This window comes from Alnus glutinosa, chromosome 2 (genome assembly GCF_958979055.1).
Source record: "Alnus glutinosa chromosome 2, dhAlnGlut1.1, whole genome shotgun sequence".
NCBI classification, from domain to species: Eukaryota; Viridiplantae; Streptophyta; class Magnoliopsida; order Fagales; family Betulaceae; genus Alnus; species Alnus glutinosa.
In genome coordinates, this window is record NC_084887.1 from 35,281,038 (window position 1) to 35,303,147 (window position 22,110).

The 22,110-nt window shown below is 35.6% G+C and overlaps 3 protein-coding genes across 3 annotated transcripts; 2 read left to right on the forward strand and 1 right to left on the reverse strand.

The window, feature by feature from the left end:
• Positions 1 to 961: 961 nt before the first annotated feature.
• LOC133859763 (thaumatin-like protein) lies at positions 962 to 2,298 on the reverse strand. The gene is made up of 2 exons (XM_062295292.1): positions 2,225 to 2,298; positions 962 to 1,797 (listed from the first exon to the last, which is right to left on the reverse strand). The coding sequence occupies exons 1-2, from the start codon at positions 2,289 to 2,291 to the stop codon at positions 1,085 to 1,087; spliced, it is 780 nt and encodes a 259-aa protein (XP_062151276.1). The 5' UTR covers positions 2,292 to 2,298; the 3' UTR covers positions 962 to 1,084.
• A 2,269-nt stretch (positions 2,299 to 4,567) lies between these two features.
• LOC133859762 (serine/threonine-protein kinase D6PK) lies at positions 4,568 to 7,483 on the forward strand. The gene is made up of 2 exons (XM_062295291.1): positions 4,568 to 5,866; positions 6,531 to 7,483. The coding sequence occupies exons 1-2, from the start codon at positions 5,169 to 5,171 to the stop codon at positions 7,399 to 7,401; spliced, it is 1,569 nt and encodes a 522-aa protein (XP_062151275.1). The 5' UTR covers positions 4,568 to 5,168; the 3' UTR covers positions 7,402 to 7,483.
• Positions 7,484 to 14,743: 7,260 nt separating this feature from the next.
• LOC133859764 (probable prolyl 4-hydroxylase 7) lies at positions 14,744 to 21,471 on the forward strand. Its single transcript, XM_062295293.1, has 8 exons — positions 14,744 to 15,042; positions 15,152 to 15,238; positions 15,377 to 15,434; positions 15,570 to 15,674; positions 18,903 to 18,960; positions 19,055 to 19,230; positions 19,431 to 19,491; positions 21,015 to 21,471. Exons 1-8 carry the CDS (start codon positions 14,975 to 14,977, stop codon positions 21,320 to 21,322), a joined length of 921 nt encoding a protein of 306 aa, XP_062151277.1. The 5' UTR covers positions 14,744 to 14,974; the 3' UTR covers positions 21,323 to 21,471.
• Positions 21,472 to 22,110: the final 639 nt, after the last annotated feature.

Sequence of the window (22,110 nt, forward strand, 5' to 3'; positions counted from 1 at the left end):
ATTTATTGGAAGTCTTTAGGTAATTGTTTAGTGAGCTAGCTCCATGTCGCGGGCTAGCACCGGTGATGTCCTGCTCTCCATCTCTTAGGTGTTTGATTAAATTTGTGAAAGGGTAGGCTAGGATTCTAATCTCTCGTTTATGAATATCTTTGAAGATAATGTAAACATGTGAAAGATTCTTAATGTTCAATCTATTTAAATGAGATATAAGGGGAAAAAAAAAAAAAAAAAAACTTATTTGTTATTTTATTCTTAAGTGAAAATCGTTTTAAAAACAGATGTCCCAACGTCTTACCTACTATTTTTTGTTTTCGAAAATAGTTTGTCAAACACATTTTTAATGAAAAAACAAATGAAAACAGTTTTCTATTTCTATTCTCAAAAACAGTTTTAAGAACAAAAAAAAAAAAAAAACCAATTTGCCAAACGAGCCTTCTTTCTGTTTGTTATCTCTCTTGTTGGCTGCACGTACATTTCCAGCTGTCTCTCTCTCATACTAAAATTCAAAGCAAATTTGTTACCAAAATAAAATTTGTTTATCTGGATGTCTCTCCTCCCGAATCTCTCGCACTAGGCTCCGGATCTCTTTCCTATCTTGCCTTCTACGCTATTGGTTCAGATTTTGTCTTTAATTAGCATTTTTGGTTATTTGTTTTTTTAAAACAAATAAAATAATAAATGACGTACAAAGATTCACGTAAATACGGGTTAGACAACAGAAATCGAAAGACATGGGTGTACATTTGGGAATAACCAAACTGAGGAGGATTGAGATCACTAATCCAAACAACCAATTGGGATGCCAAAAAAAAAAAAGAAAAAAAAAAGAGGGTCCATTTAGCAAGATTATGATTTATGATGAAGCCATTTTGGGCTGCCATGAATTATTTTGAGTATTGTTATTAAACCCATCATAGTTTTGTGTTTTATCGTATATTTCTCACCTGCATAACTGCATTAATGCACATTATCAAAAGGCTACTTTATTTATAAATAGGGTTATAAACGCCCCTCATGGACCACACAATTATTATAGCCACCATGACATAAATTTCGGACAATCATGGAGATATAACACTATAGTCTATATGGATGAGTGTGCCATATCACCCGACGGACAGAAGGTTATCACATACTCTCTGGAGGCACAGTTTACCAATGGTGGGGGTGTGTCAAAAGCAAAACTGTAGTATGAAGGACAAGCATCCTTAAATATCTTTGAGTAGACGCTAGGCTTGCACTTTCCTGGGCTTCCATACTCATTTCTGCAGCAAAATTTGTCAAGATCAAAAGCCAAGCAAGCACTTTTGCACGCCACCACTTGCCCATTTTTGTTCAAAACCTGAGTCTCTTGTGGGCACAAGCTGTTCACATTTTTCGAGCACCCTCTAATGGTACAACTCGGTGATAATTGCTTTGATGAGACGAAAACAGGGATGTTGTACCCATCAACCAAGCTCACATCATAATAACTTGGCTTCCCTTTATCTTCCTGTACTGAAATTTCCACAAGTGTGGCTGGGGGAGTGCCTATAAGTCCCTTGCACGCTAGTTGTCCCCCGCAGTCACCTGTCTCACAGGCGGGATTCACACTGGCATTGAAATTGCAGCCTGTTCTGGCCCAAATCCGGCCACTCCATGTTAGTGGGGTGTAAATGCGCTGTGTCTGGCCGGGTGGTAGGTAGAAGCCACCGTCAGCTATCACCTGATAGCCGGTATTTGATGCTGTTGCAGGCCATATAGGAAAGGAGCATTTGTTGTGTACGTAATATGTAATTTTAGTTGCTGCTGCACTCCCTACAATATGATTTTCAATCAGATAGGCAATGGCAACGTAAGTCATTGAAAATTACAAAGCAAATAGAAACAAAAGCACTCCCTTTTAGGGTCAATCATAATCAGGTACATTTTATTAAATTAGTCAAACCCATCAACTGCATGTAATCGGATAATTTTGTATTAATTAAGTTCGCGAGTCATATAAAAAATTGACAGCTTCAATGTCGCATGTCAGGTCAAGATATAGGTATATGACTATATAAATAAATCCTAACTCGACCTATATGATTAAACAGGTCAAACCCTTCAACCATATCCTGCAAATTTCATGTTAGAATATTCTTGTTGGATTTGCGGCAGTGCTTCTAACTATTCAACGACACAAATATTGGCATATTACTTCAATGTGGTGAATTCAATGGACAAACTCATGTTATGAAATTACCTGCAGATAGCAGAAAATGCGATGCTAGGAAGAGAAAGAAAGCAGCAACCAGCTGTGGCAACTTCATTTTGAATGCAATGATCAGGTAAAAGACATGGTTTGGCTATCACATTTATAGTTGAAGATTAAGCGATGCGTCATCTTTGATTGTGCTTCAAGATTAATTTGATGTGGAATCTTTGGAGACAAGAAAGAGACACGATTACTTTGGCCTCTAATTAAGCATTATATGGCTAATTGCTTTAAAGAAAATCAAGAGCACGTGGTACCGGCCATTTAAAATTGGGCACCGGCCTGGATACAATTGATAGTAATCATATCTAGTATGATACAATGACTAATTTGCTTTATTAGAGGAAAATCACCGACAGAAAGCTATATGTAAATCACACCATCAATGGAATTAAAACAAAAAAACAAAACAAAGAAGTTTGATATTACGCTTCTAATTAAGCCTTTTAGTGCTATTTTTTTTAACCTTTTTTTTATTTAATTTCAAGTTTTTCATAAGAAATAAAGAGAGTAAAATTAAATATAGATCGTTAAAAAAAAAAAAAATTACAGAATATATGTTGTAGTTCTACCAGAATATGCAAAAGCTTATTTAATTCCTTCAAATCATTGTTTGTCCTTTTTATATTTTGAATATGGTATGTTTGTCGATGTGTTTTGAGAGAAGTTTTTTGTTTTTTTATGAAAAAGTGTAATAATGTGGCGTAAAGATAAAAACTGTTTTTATATTTTGATGAGTATTCTGCGTTGAGTTGTTTGCTAGAGTAATCCTATACACTATACTTTTATCCAACTTTGTTAATGTAAAATTATTAATCAGCCCTTTAATTTTTTTTTTATTTATTTATTTTTAATAATTGATAGAATGACTATTGTTTTTTTTTTTTTTTGAACGAAAGATTTGAATATTTTATTGATCAAAGATTACGAGCATAAAGTTCTTATATTATAAAACACAAAGCTCTGCAAAATCATAACTACATGTTATGAGGTTAAAAAGTCATAGATACAAACAAAAATCTTATAATAAAGTGTTATTTATGACTTTCATCTTCTGCTAACTCCTTTACAAAAATAGTTAAAGAGTAAATCTGCTTCGAGCATACTAGATAGATAAGAGTAGCCAAATATTCTAGAAAGAATTATTTAAACCGGCCGTGAGAGATAACCTTTCACACCGAACTATTCATGTTGTAAGAAATAACTCCTCACACTTGACTAACCTTCATCTTATAGATCGTCCATGACTATGAGGGCAGATCTAAAGAAAAAAAAAAAAAAACTCTTATTCAAAGCAAAAATTACAACCAGCAAACAACAGCAGAGGGCAGGGAGGAGATGAGTGGCACAGCACAGAGGTAAATTGACGGATGCATAGCGGAGATGTCGAAATTACTGATCTGGTCGGAGAACACTTACAAACAAAAAAAAACAGAATGGGAATAAGAGGGTAGCAGCGGAAAGTAAAAAGGGAAAGAGAGAAGATGAGGGGTGAAGCCTAAGACTGGCTTGAGAAAGAGTCTCTTGAGACCACCCTATAGAAAGACTATTGGTAAGTGCTATGAAGCAAAGTAAAATAAAGTGTAATGTTGAGCATTTCTCTATTTATTAATGTATTTATTTTGACAGCAACAAAACAAAGAAATAAACAAACATGGCTCAAGTCTAGCATAGTATCTACAAAATTGGTGCCACTTCTTTTCTTCTTTCTTCCTTTGTCTTGTTAATCTGCTTTTTCTAATATTTTTTTTCTAGACTTCAAAAGGGTTAGGTAGAAATCGTATAAATTATGTTGAACAACCACCACCAATGTTCAACCCATTTTGGTGTGTCAGACATTTGCATTATATTATATAGCACGTGGAATTTTCAAAACTTCTTTTGGCGATAATAGACTGCAGGTCATAAATAAGTTGCCTACTCTGGTCTAGTCAGTGAGTGCACAAATTCAAAATTTTCTCTATTTAGCAAATTGACAAAAAAAATCGAGTTTGGCTTACTTAATATTTCTGTGCGAAAATTAAAAGAGAAGGTAAAAAAAAATAATAAAAAAATAACTAGAGTTCTCCCTTATCTTGTAATCTTTATGATTAATTTTTGAGCAAGAGATTTACTTCATATTCTTTATTTCAAGACTCGACCATAAAGTCGTAACCCTCAAAAAAAAAAAAAAAAAAAAAAGGAAAAAAAAGAAAAGAAAAGAAATTGACCATAGGTGGGCCTCTTTACCCTCCCGTGCTCTAACATTATGGTTCTTGGGAATATCCAATGGAATCCACACTCCATGACTTCCGCCTGGCAAAACCATCAACCTCCCAGAAACTATTTCCTTTGATCCAAAAGCTGAGGTTTCATCTTATTAAGCTGTCAAAAAAGAAGAACGGCCAATAGCGTAGTTGGTTCCTAAATAAGTCACACCAGAATATACCTCATTGCAGTTACAGATCCAAAAACTGAGAGTAACGGCGTTTCGCTGGGTGGAGACTGGAGAGGGGGGAGTTTTAACTTTAAATTAGACTTGTTTGTTTAGAAAATCTGAAAGGCTTTTGTCGTCCTCGTAAACAGGGGATTCCCTCTCTCTCGCTCTCTCTCTCTCTCTCTTGCTCTGATCCTCTGTGTTTTGTCTGAAAGCTGTAACATTTTCTGGGACAGTGCAAGAGAGAGAGAGCAATGGACTCAAAACCCAATTCACACTCATTGGGTCTCTCACTCTCACTCTCAGACTCTCCTCTCATTTCAAATTTGAATACCCTTTTTCACCACTCCTTTTGGGTCCCTACGCCCAGCTCTCTTCGCGCCCGCGTCTCTCTCGCCCTCCCTTTGACCGCCTCGGTCTAATCCCCACCCACCTTGACCTCGCCATCCCATATTTATAAGTTTATAACCCAAAATCCCCTTCTTTCGCAACTTTCATCAAACACTTCCAAAGCCTATGGACTCAGGCATGGAAAAACCAGCACAGAGCAGTGAAAACAATGATACCGAATCCGTCACTAGCAATCTCCGAGACCTTAGTTTCAATACCAGTGTTAGCGTCAGTCTTTGTAGCTGCACGGTTTCTGCGTCTGATAACAGTGTGAGTAGCAGCAATATGAGCAATGCCAGCACCGCTGGGGCTCACAAGAATGACGAACCCGTGGTGGACTATGAGGAAAGCGACACAAGAAGTTTGAGTTACGCGAGCAAATCTAACAGCTTCGATGCAAATGAGTCCAGCTTTCGGAGCTTTTGCCCGTCGAAGCCGCACAAAGGCAACGATATACGATGGGATGCCATACAATGCGTGAAAGCTAAAGATGGGGACTTGGGGCTAGGCCATTTCAGGCTTTTGAAGAAGCTCGGGTGTGGGGATATAGGGAGCGTGTATTTGGCGGAGTTAAGAGGAATCGGTTGTTTGTTTGCGATGAAGGTGATGGATAAGGGCATGTTGGCTGGGAGGAAGAAGCTGGTGAGAGCTCAGACTGAGAGGGACATATTGGGTTTGTTGGACCACCCCTTCCTTCCGACCCTTTATTCCCATTTCGAGACCGAAAAGTTCTCTTGCTTGTTAATGGAGTTTTGCTGCGGTGGGGATCTTCATACGCTCCGGCAGCGCCAGCCTGGCAAGCATTTTACGGAACAGGCAGCCAAGTAAGTAGTAGTACTAAACTTATTTCAGGTATAATTTAGTTCATTTATGCTGGAAAATGATGTAACAGTACCCATTAGGATAGATGTTAGTGAAAAATACTAGTTTGTGGAACTTGGCAAAAAGTGCTTGTTTATGTATACTATGCATTAGTTTTTTATACTTTAGGAACAAAAATTAGAGAGAAGTTGCATTATGACGGTGAATGTTGAATAATTGAAGCTGTGGGGTAGCAGAAATTTATGTGTGTTCTGATGATAGTGACAGGCATTATTTTCTGTCCGCTTTAAATATAACTCCTTCTGACCTTATTTATGAATTTTATATTCAATGCTAAATGAATGTGCATTAGCATAAGTAACACAAAATCAACTTCAATTTGAATGAAAAGGGTACCTTTAAGCTGGAATACCCCTTGATGATCATGTTTGTACTTGTAGTTAGCATCTCCCTATGGTACCCTGCAGAAGATTAAGAAGGTTGGTGATTGGTTTGGTATAAATTTGGTTCTCAATTGTCAACTCAGCTCAGATTGATGAACTATGCTTGGTTAATTTCATTTTACGCCCTCATGGAGTTTAGGCTGTTTATATAGAAATTTCTGATTCTTACTTTGTGGCTTATGAAGAAAAAAAAAAAGTCTGATTATTTCTTTTGCACTTGCAGATTTTATGCTTCTGAAGTGTTACTTGCGCTTGAGTACCTACACATGATGGGAGTGGTGTACAGAGACTTAAAGCCTGAAAATGTATTGGTGAGGGAGGATGGCCATATCATGCTCTCTGATTTTGATTTGTCGTTAAGATGCTATGTGAGTCCCACCCTTGTTCACTCCAGTATAGAGCCATCCTGCCGGATATCTTCTTATTGTATTCAGCCGTCGTGCATTGATCCAGCCTGCAAACTTCCTGTTTGTGTGGAGCCTTCCTGCTTGCAACCTTCTTGTTTTAAGCCTCATTTTTTCAATTCCAAAAGAACAAAGGTGAGGAGTGAAAAAATGGCAAATGCAGATTCACTTCCTGTACTAATTGCAGAACCAACCAGTGCCCGCTCTATGTCATTTGTTGGAACCCATGAATACTTAGCTCCTGAGATAATAAGAGGGGATGGTCACGGGAGTGCTGTTGATTGGTGGACATTTGGTATTTTCTTGTATGAGTTGCTACATGGGAGGACACCATTTAAAGGCAGTGGAAACCGAGAGACATTATTCAATGTTGTTGGTCAGCCCCTAAAATTTCTAGACGGATCCACCAGTATCAGCTTTGCTGCTAAAGATTTGATCCGGGGCCTCCTTGTAAAGGACCCACAAAAGAGATTAGGATTCAAAAGAGGTGCTACTGAGATCAAACAGCATCCCTTCTTTGAAACTGTTAATTGGGCTCTCATCCGCAGTACTCACCCTCCAGAAATTCCAAAACCAGTTGATCTTTCATTTTTGAACCACACATTTAAGTCGTCGGTGCCTCCGAACGACAAAGGTGCAACTGACTCAGATAGGTCGTCAGGTCCTTACTTAGATTTTGAATTTTTTTAACGACTTTTATTTTGAGAAGATGATTGAAACTGTTAGCATGTATTCATGTTGTCAATGGAAGTTTATTCCTTTTACATGGTTATATTTATTTTCCTCATAAAAATGCATTCATTCTGTTGTGGGATATTTGCCTTTCTTTTATTTCTTTTGCTTTTCTAATTTTTGTTGTATTCGCATATGGATGATGAAACAAAGGGACCGGGAAAATGCAGGTGACGTTTGTTGCGTATGATGTTTCATCCACCACCTTTTGCAAGTCTTTTAACAGGAGAGTTTCTTTAAGGGTAGTCCTTTAAAGGGAGTGTGTCGAGCCCTTTTTTGATTCTCTCTTTTTGCATAATTACTGTTTGTCTGGAATGCGACCCTGCGTAACTCTCTAAAACTTTGTCCACAAATGAACTTTTGGAAAAGGAAAATTTGATTTAGACAACACACAGAAAAAAGTTTACACTCTGGGTGTGGGGCTCCGGATGCATCTGGAAATGAGAAATCGTGGTATCCTTGTCGCATTGGCCTTCAACAGTGTGAGATTCTGCTTCCTCGAGTTGTTCCAAGAAGTGCTTTATTCCTCTGCAATTACAGGCTTTTTACCAAAATGATAACTTTAATCATATGTTCTTTCCTGGGTAGGGTATCCAAAATCAGTACGATGCTGATTACTGAAGAATGACTGAGAGGCCTGATGACAAAGGTTTGGTACCGCAGAAGCCCACGTATGAAACGAACATGGATTAATTTTACTTTTGCAATATACAGGCTTTTTTTTTTCTTTTTTCTTTTTTCTTTTTTCTTATTTAATTCAAAGCGGGGAAGGGGAACTAGGGAAGGGGAAAGGGGAGGCAATATACAGGCATTTACAGTAGAATGAAGTTGATGGATTTGCCAATATTCTTTAGCTGCTTAGTTATTTCTCTTCATCCATAATTTTCACTATCAATTAGTTGTAATTCTTGACATAACTAAGGCCAAACAGACCAAACTGATGTTGACGAGCATTCACATTCGGCTAGCTAAATGTCATTCTGGCTAGTTGGAATGTTAAAATAAGATAAAAATAAGCTACATTTGGCTAAGTAATTTGGAAAAATATTTGGTGAGCTGTTATGGTGCTGCCAAATGTAAAAACAAGTCATTTTTTTAATTTCAAACATTTTATCTCATCACAATAAAGAATAAATAATTTTTTAAAAATAATAATATTTAAATGAAATAGTAAAAGTGGATAGTAGGTGCTTTCGGAAAGTGAGTAGTTAAATAAAATAAAAATAATTTTTTAATTGAAATGAAAAGCAAATTTGCTGAACAGAAAGGTAAATACTAACAATGCTTTTCCAATTAATTTATGCAGCTTTAGAATCTAAACCAATGAATATTCATAATTTCTCTGATTCTTAAACTGGAAAAAAGAACAAGAAAAAGGAAATCTGTAAAAGGTATAAATTACTGCAATTTCCGTACGTTGAATATATATAGTGGCCTCAAATTGAACTTGAAATATTTTGAGATTTCTCACGACGTTTGAAACTGTGGTATGCATTAAACCCTTGAAGGCTCGAAGTTACCTTAAACAAGCTGTAAATTTATTTAATGTGTACCAATTAAGGGTGAAAATGCATATGCGATTATATTAGCAATATTTGCACCCATAAAATGCGATTATTACTTTTAAATATCTGCATTCGCATTTGTACGATTATTGCGGTTATTAAATATGATTATTATCCGCTATCCACATATGACTTAATGAGCATTTTGGATTACTATCTCAATATATATGTAATATTAAATAATGCAGTTGTTACTATATGCAAGTTTAAATAATTTAAGATTTAACTTGTTACACAATTTGCGATTATTAGTCATAGATAGTCATTGTCTCATAAAGTAATTGAGATTTGGGTTACCAAAGAAAATAAATAAATAAATAAATAAATGCAATGATGTATGACTTTAAGATGATAGTAAAAAAAAACCCAACATAACTTAAATGTTCTAAACTTATCAAATCTAAAGCAACATCGTTTTAGGGGATTTAATTAAATATATATATTAATATATAAAGGGAATGCGGATGCGGTTGTTAATAGCATCCGCGTTCTCTAAACCGCTATTCACATCCGCATATGCGGGTATTGATTTTTGCTAACCACATCCGTATGTACGAATAACAGATACAGACGGATATTTTCATCCCTAGTACCAGGGTCCAAGAGGACCATACCCTAAGACCATACTCTCTAATAAACTTTAGCCAAAGTTTAATTAGAAAACTTTTTTTATTATTATTTAAATTTAACCACTCACTTTTCAAAATTCACGTCCCACTCTTTAAATCTTTTTTATACTTTATTTAAATATTCTTCTTTATTATCTGAATATTGTATCACTCAACAAAGCCTCTCGCTAATTTGGAGAGCCAAATACAACATTATTTATTTATTTATTATTAATATTAATTTTTATGTATGTGTGTGATGAAATTGTTATATGGCTAGTCAAATTAGCTAAAAAGTCTATTGGGCTAGCCCATTGTAAATGGGCTGACAACCACCTGTTAATCCCATGAGGCATAAGTTGTTGCTGCTATTTAACACACAAGAAAGGACATGAGCTACATATGGGTATTGTTTGGCAAATATTTCTTTTACGGGAGAAAAGAAAAAGAAATGAGTTGAGGTGATATAAAGCTAAAAAGAGTTTTAAATTTTTTATAAGTGAAAAAAAATTGTTTATTGACGTGAAGAAATGAGTTTGATTATGCAAATGCACATGGCCTCATATATATATAATACACCCGTTGAACCAGAAAAAAAAATAAAAAAATAAAAAAATTTGACATTCGGATGTACATAGAAATATATTCTCTCTATGTTTCAAACCATAATACATGCCTAATCCCTTCACTGTTATGGTTTTAATTCCTATGATTTTAGTTGCCTCCTTGGATGGAAGGTTAACCTTAGGAGCAGAGACGGAATTAAGACTTTTTGGGCTTATTTTGTTAAAGGAAATAAAATCCTCCCTCCTTCTCTCTCTTCACTTTTTTCAAAAACAAATAATTTCAAAACATTAACTTTATATTACATCAATAATTTTTTACTACTATTTAAATAAATAAAAAAATCACTATAATACAAAACTTTTTCATTTTTCCATACAATTTTTTTTTTTACTTTATATCACATCTATCACTTCCAAGTCCCACCCCCTTGCCAAACAAGGCCTTTGTACGTGGGGTCCGAACTTACATAAATAAATAAATACATAGATGCATATAATTCCTCTATGTGCGTGTGCGGACGTTTATGTAAACAAAAACAAAAAGTGGTAAATTTAATTTAATATTAAGTCATAAGTCATAAACATATAAAAACATTACAGGCCATAAGTAATAAAGTGATTTAACGTAGAGTGTTAAGAGTAGAAATATTCCATGTGGGAGTCAAAAACTATGTATTTCACTGTGTCGAAAAAATAATGTGATAAAGAATAAGAAGAATAAAAAACAAACAATAAAATTGTTACGAAAATATTAGGTAAAAACAAGAAGAATGAGAAACAAAAAGATAGCCAACTTTTCATTACGAAAAACCTGTAACCAAAACCTAACTTATTAATATTTGCATCTGTTAGACTAATAATATAGCTAGGTTTTGCAGTTGGCCAGTTGGTAAAAGGTCATCTTTTCACTCTCGAGATAGCTAGCTTATTTGAAGGTAGGAGAAGGTTTCAAACCCCTTTCGATCCTATTGTTCAATAAAAATTGGTTTAACCATGAAACTACGTACTAATTAAGCCTTCCTGTTTGTATTATGATCTATAAATATTTATAGTAGAAAGGGTCAAAGTATCAAAAACAATATTTTTCGTAAGTGTTTTAAAAAGGTTTGGAATCACCGAAAACCCTAAGGTGGTCGTAGCTCCCAGTACTGATCTGTAAGATCCAAGCGTAGGTGCACATTCTCTCGTGGGTATATAAGTGCCACAGTACTTCCTCTTCTAATCGTAATTGCCTGGGAGGGATAGGTTTGAATGTGTTGTTGGAAATATAAACACAGCCCAATAAAATAAATTCAATACTTCCCATGCACCGACCCTGGATCTAAATTGAGTTGTTCCACGTGCTTTCATATGTAAAATTAATATATGCTCTTTTTTTCTTTTTTTTTTTTCTTTATATATATATATATATATATATATATTAGAAGTAAAATATATGCTTTTATATCTTAATAAATAACCACATAGTCCGGGACTCGATCCGACTTATTAGTTTTAGGATATGTTTGGATTTGAATTTGTAATTTTAAAAAGTAATTTTTAAAAACGCAGTTAAGCATTTAGCAAAATTGCAGTTTAACATTTAAAATCGTAGGTTAGCTTTTAAAATTATGTGTTTTTAAAAAAGCATCACATTACTTGCGATTTGAAAAAACAATTTTCTGTGTTTTCAAATCGTAATTTTTTAAAAATGCAATTTTCAAGCGATTTATTTTTTACGATTTGATTTAAAATCGTACTTTTTATTTACGAAATCGCAATTTTAAACGTATCCTTAGTCAAACTCTTAAGGTGACTTTATATTTTAATTAGCAAATTGTATTATGACTTGAAGTCATTAAAGAAATCTCTTGTATCAAGTAGTAGCATGTGAGATAACAAAGTTTTGAATTCCTTTAGGGTAAAGCAACCATGAATATGTCCCTAAAGACAATCATAATAGACTAACCATTACCTCCAATGATTTGTCCATATCACACTGCAAATTTCAATATGCTAAAGTGAAAAATATATACCCTCTAATGAAATTCAAACCGCTAACTTCCATTAGCAAAAACACAATAAAAACAATAAAAAATGTTAGAGTTCTTTCTAGCATCTTTTTGTGTCTTTTTGGATGACATAGATTTAATAAAAAAAAAAATCTCAAAAAGTGACCTACAAAATGCAATTTTTTAAGCAAAAAAATTAATTGTACGTCATCCAAAAAGACACAAAAAAAAAACTCTAGAAATTGCACTAACATTTATCAAAAACAAATAACACAAAATTGTATGACTCATACTAGCCACAAAATGCTGAATGTAGATTTTTTGATATTTTCCATGTCATTAATTATTTATGAATTTTGAATATATGCTTGAACCGTTTTTATTCAATACAAAGAAACATTCACTCTTTTATCTTTTTGTCAAGGGGTGGTGTACGTGCTGGTGCTATACATAAGCATAAGCTGACTGTTTGTGAAAGAGAAAACTAGGCCGGCTATGATTGTGCTAAATTGTACCGTTTGATTTGAACCATGAGGAAAAAAATAACAAAATGACAAAAGCTAGCCCGAAAAGAAAAGGCCGAACCAGATCTTCTGAGTTTTTCCAGTCTATAGACCGGACTATACAACCATCACAACTATACAGTGAAAAGCAACATTTGAATCGACACTTAAAAAAAAATCGCAATCATTCAAATTATGTAACAATAATATAATTGTTTACTAGAAAATATTGGACCAGATCCTCTTAAATTTTTTGTTTGAAATTGATAAGTTTCAGGTATATGATTGTGAGAGACAACTTATAGAACTCATTTGATAAGAGTGAAAATGCGGATACGATTATTAACAATATTTGTATCTGCGCCTGCATCTGCAAAATGCAGTTATCACTTTTAAGTATCCGCATCTGCATATATAAGATTACTATCCGCATCCGCGCGGTTATTATCTGCTATCCGCATATGAGGTAATAGTCGTTTTGGATTACTATCTCAATCTATATACAAAATAAAATAATGTGGTTATTACTATATGCAAGCTTAAATAAATTAATATTTCACTTGTTACACATTTACGATTATCAGTCATAGAGAATTATTGTCTTATAAAGTAATCGTGATTTGAATTACCAAATAATAAATAAATAAATGCAATGAGGTATACTATGAGATGATAATAAAAAGAACTCAACATAACCTAAATGTCATAAACTTACCAAATTTAAAATGATGTCATTTTAGTGAATTTATATATTTATATATATGTTAACAGCTATCCGAATATGTGAATAATGATTTTTGTTATCCGCACCTGCATTTGTTTATTTGGATTGCAAATAGCGGATAGTGGTTAGGTTAGGATACCAGATGCAAGTGGTTATTACCTGTCCTTATTTTCACTCTTACCACTTAACTAAATAAAAATTGAGTTGTCTTATCCAGTTAAATGAGTCTTATAAATAATATCTTACAATTATTTACCTGAATGCTTTTAAATTTTGACAAATTATTTGAGAGGAAACAAAACCAATAACAATTTTTTTTTTTGAACTAATAGCTTGTGCTATCATTGATTCTAAAAGCCAAAAGGCTTACATCTTAAGAAATGAGGGATATACCCCCCATACTCTTAAGCTAGAAGGATCTAACTTAAAAAAATAGTTGCCTAAGCAGAATCTCAAATTTTACTAGAATTACAATTAAGTCCCCTTACAATGAAAATTCTAATAAAATTTGAGCCATACACAAGCAAACTGTACATAGAAACTAAGGAATACACAAACACGTCTAACAAAAAAAGAACCCAAGTCGACAGTAAGGACACTGTCATCGCCGGAGTCCGGCGCGTGTATAGCACGCGCCGCCCCTGAAGTTACCAAACAACAGATCGGCCACCCTGTGTCCGAGCGCCACCTTTGCTCGGCAAACAGAGGTGGAGCGAAACCGTCACGCGTTGCTCAAAGATAAGACCTCCCAGGGGCGTGACATCCACTCGCTGGTCACTGGTAACCTACACGGTCGATGCAATCTACGGCAGGACCAAAAAACACCGGTGGACCCATCTGAGTGGCGCGTGTCTCTCAGAAGCCGATGGACAAGCTTAAATCTAGCGTAAAAAATAGCTAAAACAAATTAAGTCCGGCCAAAACGCTCGACCGGCAACACGAACGATAACAACATCTCCCCATTGGATGTCTTAAGATGAACTTCCTGTCAGAGAAACGAGAAGAAGAAAAACCAACACAAACTCCATAGCCCTAGAAAGTTAGGAGGCACCATCACCGGGCAAAGGAAGCGTAGAACCTCCCTTCCGGGCAAACATCGAACCAGAAAAAAGAACTCTCTCTCTCTCTCTCAGAAATGAGAGCTTCTCTCTCTATGAGAGTAATATTCAGTAGTTAACATTTCTCTTTTATATTACAAGAAAATGAGACTGAACGCGGTTAAAAAGCGTACAAAATGGGACACAAAATCCCAAATTTCGAACTTTAGAGCATGTGACGAGGTGAGATGCGTTTGACTCGGTGCTCTCATTGTTACCATAAGAATTAAGAACCTTCCAGAGTTGACCGCACTTTAGAACACCACAAAAACCATAATACAAATCCAGTTTGCGCCCATTAAGATTATCTTAAATCAGAAAGCTCACCAACCCCTTCGTTGACTCTTGTCCTGCTCTTAATTACGTTGAACTTTCTATGAGAAAACCTCACCAATTTTCTTTCGTTCCAAAACAATAAATCCAAGCCAAAGGGCATCATTTCTCTCTAAAGATTGTATGTGAAGAAACAGGGTTGTGATGGATTTTGGGAATTCGCTCGCGCTTTCTCTCTCTTTTCTTTTCCTTCTCGCTCATCTGTCCCATTCGTTACGTATAAACTTTTCTCTTTCTCTATCTCTATCTCTGTGTGCGTGTGTGTGTTACGTTTGTGAAAATGCCAATGAAAAATTGCTCAAAATTCGATGTGGTTTTCAGGCAGGAATCGGTGCTGAGATTGAATAAAGGTGCTTTCACCGCTCCCTTTGATCCCACTCGCGTCACTCTACTCTCGTGGCATCCCAGGTCAATCGCTCTCTCTCTCTCTCTCTCTCTCTCTCTCTCTCTCTCTTTGTGTTATTTTAATAAATTGCAATGTTTTTAGTTGTTATTTTGTCTTTGTGGCATTGATTTGTTTTTCTTGGGTAAATGTTAATTCCCAAGGGCTTTCGTTTATAAGAGATTTCTGACCGATGCGGAGTGCGATCACCTAATCAATTTGGTAAGATACGTTCTTAGAATTCTTCATTGAATTCTGTGTTTTTATTTCCCAATGCGTAGAAATATGGTTAGTGGTGAGAAATGTACCACTTGTCCTAAATCGATTTGGATTTGTGTTACTTTTTGGGGAAAGTAGGCAAGGGATAAGCTAGAGCTGTCAATGGTGGCCGATAATGATTCTGGTAAGATTATTAAGAGTGAAGCCCGAACGAGCTCTGGGATGTTTCTTCAGAAAGCTCAGGTATTGTACGTTAATCCCTTCTCTTTCCTATATTTAAGGACTTCTTTTGAGCTTTTGAGCTTATGCCTTTTAAAGTCTCTCCTCTCGGCAAGATACAGACTTATTGCAATAGCCTTTTTAAGTGTAGAGTTAATGATTCATATAAATTGGCAACATGTTGCGGTGAATATCTTACAGTGTTTACGTAGCCTGTTTGGTAACCTATTTTAGAAACAGTTTTCTGTTTTCAAAACAGGGAAACGTGTTTTGCTACTGTTCACATGCGTTTGGCAAACCGGTTGAAGAACGAAAACAAGCAAAAACAAAAACACATAAAACACGAAATTTGAAAACAATTTAAACCTGTTTTCGAAAGCAAGTTTCCTGTTTTTATCTACAGTAACGAAAACACGCGCGAAATATTTAAGTTCACAGTGCTTCTACTATGGGACAGGTCTGGCGTTCGATTCTTGAGAGGAGCGATTTTTTTTTTTGCCCCCTTCCCCCTCCTCCCTCCTCTCCCTCCCCGATATCATCCTTCCCTTCTCAAGTCTCTTCGCTCTCCCTTTACCAATTCCTCTGCCTCCACTTCCCACTCCTATTCGGAGCTCTGTAAGTTCTAAAGCATTTGAACAAATAAAACCATATATGGAAGCTTAGGAGAAGAAGCTGTTGATGGGTCTCTCTCTCTCTCTCTCTCTATATACATATATATAACTACGATCTTATACTCTTTGGTCTGATTTTAGTGCTGGGTTTTGTTTTTGGGTCGTGATTTTTCAAGGGTTGGTGATTATGATGTGGGTTTTGATAAAAGTTGATTCTTTTGGGAAATTGGTATTTGCTGATAAAAATATTTCCTTGTACATTAAATTGGTATTTGCTGCGAAATTGGTATTTTCTGACCCTTAAAATTAGGTTAAATTGATCTAGATTGTACGTTGAATTTAAAAGAGTTGTGGCCAAAGGAAAATTTCGGTTGTCTAATGAGAATCTGCATTTATGCAGAAAATTGGAACCTCCCATTTGGAATCCTGAGTGCTACGGAAAAGTAAGATGAGATGAGGACTTGTAATTGTGTGTTTGGATGAAGTATAGCTAAGCTTGCTATGGTATTGAATCACCCAATAGGTTGAGAAACCATAAAATTGAAATTAAAATATTTAGAAACGTCAAATGATTTTTTATTTTCTTTCCAAGTGGAAATTGTTTTGAAAACAGTTGCTCAAACGCTTGAACTATTGTTTTTTGTTTTCAAAATTTGTTTTTAAAAACAGTTTGCCAAACGCTTTTTTAACGAAAAAACAATAGAAAATAGTTTTTTGTTTTTGTTCTCGAAAACAATTTTTAAAAACAAAAACAAAAACCGATTTGTCAAACGAGTATTTTTAGGTGATTATAGCTGTTGTTTTGTCTATATTTTGGAGATGGGAAGATATGGTCTATTGTTATCTTTAGGAAGTAGGCGTGATTCAAATTGGACTTGGATGGCATTAGGTTATATTTCTTAGTTAACTAGTGTGTTTAACTATGAGCAAATGACACGAAAGTTTAGGGTCCATAGGTAATTGGGAAGATACGTATATGTTAATGAAATCAGAAAGAAAATTGTGGGTTGAACTGCCATCACGCTTCCTTGTGACTGCTTAAAACCAACATTTTGTAGCTTCAATTCAAGCAAAACAGTGCTCTATTTTCTCTTCAGCCTTTGTTGGTATCATTTTGAAGGCTGTAATAACCTTTGTCAAGTGGTTGACTGATGACTAGTCTTGTTTCTTTTTAAGATAAAAATTCTAGTCACATTATAGAATGCCACAAGGTTTTGTTATTTGAAACCCTTAGATGCAGTGGTGTTCTTTTTCATTATACATGTAACTTCCCCAAGGGACATGACAAAAAATCCTTCTGTTTATTAAATAAGATTACTTTCTTATTTGTTATAATTAATGTAACAGGTCTATGGTCTACAGATTGGGCTAAGTAAGAATAAATTCAATCACATGGGCTTTGTTAGATGGTTATAACTAAATGAGTTTTGTTAGTTTGTTATAACACTTGGGCTTAGCTGGCACAATGGGTTATTCTATAAAACCCCAAACCCATCTTGTATTGGGCATTCAGTGAATTGGAATCTCAAGTTTAGTTCTATAGGTAGATTAGCTTTAGTCTTGTAAGAGGAGTTCGATTAAACTCGAATTGATCTAAATAGTGTAATCAGTATATCCTTTCTATTCAATTCCATATCTTCTCAATCTCATTTCATCTCTATTTCTTACAAATCAACCCTAAATCCCTAAATCAGTAACAGACTTGTTACAATAAAACAGACACCTCATGATCTTTTGCAAGACTTAGCTCAAGTTTCATCCAGAATACATTTTTTAACTTGTTGATCTATTAGTTAATCTTGTTTGTGAGAATGGAGAAAACTTGAGTTTCTGGAAGTAATTTGGCACCAAGATGGTGTTTGACATCATTTAAATAGGACAATTAATGCATTTTTGGTTCAACGGTATAAGCTAGTGCTGGATGGATAACCAATTCTATCATGACTTGAACCTCTTCACAGAGCAGAACTCTCCTGATTTTTGAGTGACTTCAACTCGTAAACAGTATAAACTAGTGTTGGATGGATAACCAATTCTATCATGTCTTGAACCTCTTCGTAGAGCAGAACTATCCTTCTTTTTGGAGTGACTTCAAGTTGTGGAAAGAAAATAACCTTGGCGTAGTAAGCGAGGTTCTTCCATGATTTTCGTGGACAGCTCTTTGAACTAATTTAGTGGGTGGCAACTAAACCAATGTATAATATAATGGGGTATGCAGATATCTCTTTTGTATCTAACTCAAATCTGAGCTCCTTGTTTGTTATTTTTAGTTAAAAATTGTTTTCTATTCTGGATCTATCGGCATGGAGATGTATTAGTTATTTTGGGTGTCAATTCATGTAAAAAAGTTTTGTTTTTTGGTCTCAGTTGATTGGACATCCATCAAGCTAAAAGTTTGTCAAAACTTGTATGTATATGTTTGTGTGTACACCTCTTTTTCACTCTGAATAATTGAGGCTTTCTCATGCAAGAGGGAACCTTTGTGAAGCTTGTGTTAGATCCAACATGTTTTATGGCGTAGCCAATAGCCCATTGATTGCTGGAAGCACACAATCTATTTTCATTATTATTCTGTGAAGTATGTGTTTTCCAGTTCTTTTAACTTGGATTGTTTACTTTGTGTCTTTGTTTCACCTTGAAGGATGAAATTGTCGCTGATATTGAGGCCAGGATTGCTGCATGGACCTTCCTTCCAGTAGGTAAGCTAATTACATTTTTCATGTTGATTTATGAGTTCTTCAATTGTAATGAAAATTTCTTATTTGATCTTTCTCAATCTGATTGTGTAAACAGAAAATGGGGAGTCCATGCAAATACTGCACTATGAGCATGGTCAGAAATATGAACCACATTTTGACTTTTTTCATCTCAAGGTTAATCAAGAACTGGGTGGCCACCGGGTTGCCACTGTATTGATGTATTTATCTGATGTTGGGAAGGGTGGGGAGACAGTTTTTCCCAATTCAGAGGTAAACAACTGCTTATCCAGTGGTCCTCTGTTTTTTATTTATTTTTTATCTGTCTTGGAAAGTTCATGGAGGGCTTTTATCTGGTTAAACACACAGCTCTTGTCTACGTGTTGTTTGTTTGTGTGAATATGATTTTCCTCCCCTCCCACCCCCATTTCTTTCTGCTTCATAATCCGGCTTTTTTTTGTCATATTCTACAGCGAAAGATGTCTCGATCAAATGAAGATGGCTGGTCTGATTGTGCTGAACAAGGCTATGCAGGTATTATTTTCCTGACGTATAACAAATGTAAATATCTCTTTTGTTGTTTCACTAAAGTTTATGCTTGATTCTTTGGTTAATCGATTCAGATGGGTATCTCTTTAAATTCTCTATTGTATAATCTCAGTGAAGAATTGTAGACAGAAATACCTTAAATATGTAGTGCTTGAAAATTTGTAGGCGTAACTCTTCTTTTCTTCTTGAGTTAGAGCATGGGAAATAAGGAGTTGGTTGTGTGCCAATTACGTTTGCAGACGGACAATGGGTCCTTTTTGAATTGGTTTTTTGGCCATCAATATAGAATCAACTAATGTTTGAGCATATGTAATGACTGAATTGGTTTTTTGGCCATCAATATAGAATCAACTAATGTTTGAGCATTTGTAACGACCCACCCCCAATGACACAATATTGTCCACTTTTGGCTCCCCATACCAGACTTCCCAGGAGGTCACCCATCCTGGAATTGCTTTCGCAGCGGCTCGCTTAACTGCGGAGTTCTGATAGGTTCATTGCCATCACGGCTTTAAAACGCGTTGTGTCATAAATTGTGCATTTATACATATAAGCACATCCTCATTCCCAGGCGATGTGGGACGTCACAATCACCCCCTCTTTGGACCCAGCGTCCCGCTGGCGTCCCTCATTGGGCTTGTGCACGCTCCCAACATCTCAGGCTGGGCAATGGCTCTGAAATTTTTATTTTTTTTATTTTTTTATTTTTGGCGTAGTAACCGAGCAAAGAAATTGAGGTGGATAAAATTGTATTGGATGCAATAAATTCCGCGCATACATCGGATAAAGTAGACGTCTTAGGCGGACCCGAGTACGGCTCTGATACCATTTGTAACGACCCACCCCCAATGACACAATATTGTCCACTTTTGGCTCCCCATACCAAACTTCTCAGGAGGTCACCCATCCTTGAATTGCTCTCGCAGCGGCTCGCTTAACTGCGGAGTTCTGATAGGTTCATTGTCATCACGGCTTTAAAACGCGTTGTGTCATAAATGGTGCATTTATATATATAAGCACATCCTCATTCCCAGGCGATGTGGGACGTCACAGCATCAGATCACATTGCGGCTTTTGTTTGGCTGGCACAAACCCCCCACCCCCCCCCTCCCTCGCTTTTTTTCCCCTGGTTTTGCAAGATGCACCACATGATGGGGCCTATTTTTGGAGATCCTTTCTGTTGGTGATCCATTTCTCATTGTTGTATCCTTATTCCTAATGTATTGCTTGCAAGCCATGCTTAATGTTAAGTGGGATGCGTCTTAACAACTTTTCTTTCAGCATTGTAGGTAATTTATAGGCAGTATTATTAAACCTATTAAATCCTTACTTTTGGATGGACCAGATGGGCAGTCAGTCTATTGAGTAGTTATGCTGATCCATTTTTTTACAACATTTCTCAGTTGCATTATATTTGTTCTTTATTTTTGTAATCCAGTTGTATAGCCTCTGGTTTCCCACCTTACTTTCATCAGGGAATCTGAAAATTCCACTTTCTGGACATGCAGTGAAACCTAGAAAGGGCGATGCCTTGCTGTTCTTCAGTCTTCATCCTGATGCAACTACAGATAACAAAAGCTTGCATGGGAGCTGCCCTGTTATTGAGGGTGAGAAGTGGTCGGCAACCAAGTGGATTCACGTGAGATCCTTTGATAAACCATCGACGCATGCAAACAATGGGAATTGTGTGGATGAGAATGATAACTGCCCCATATGGGCTAAGAATGGTGAGTGTGAAAAGAATCGTGTTTACATGGTGGGCTCTGAGGACTCTTATGGATACTGTAGGAAGAGTTGCAAGGTTTGCTCATCCTAGGAAGACCATTTTCCAGTTTTTCCTTTGTTCTATACAGGGAGAGGGTTAATCCTCTAACTGTTGTATATAATATTTTGAGCTGTGACTTAGTGGAACATCTATCAGAGTTGCTCGGACCTAATTTATTTAGCATTAATTTGTGTTTTTCATAGTTATTTGTCGCATACGTCCCCAACGTCTATTCCTTATGATGGTGCAAAGTTTCTCCTGCAAAAGATGATTGTGGAATGCTTCAGGGCAGGGTTCATATTAACAGAGGAAGGGTCATGCAAATGTGGCCCTTGGGTCGCACTTAATAGCCTAAATCATACACTCACAGTAGTCTAAAGCCTCAAGCCTCAAGCCCTAACCACATAGTCCGGGACTCTATCGGACTTATTAGTTTTAGGATATGTTTGGATTTGGATTTGTAATTTCAAAAAGTGTGATTTAAAATAACAATTTTAAAAAATAATTTTTAAAAACGTAGTTAAGCATTTAGTAAAATTGCAGTTTAATCTTTAAAATTGCAGGTTAGTCTTTAAAATTATGCGTTTTTAAAAAAGCATTACATTACTTGCTATTTGAAAAAACAATTTTCTATGTTTTTAAATCTCAACTTTTTAAAAATACAATTTTCAAACGATTTATTTTTTGCGATTTGGTTTCAAATTATATTTTTTGTTTATAAAATTGCAATCCTAAACGTACCCTTAGTCCAACTCTTAAGGTGACCTTATATTTTAATTAGCAAATTGTATTATGACTTTAAGTCATTAAAGAAATCTCTTGTATCAAGTAGTAGCATG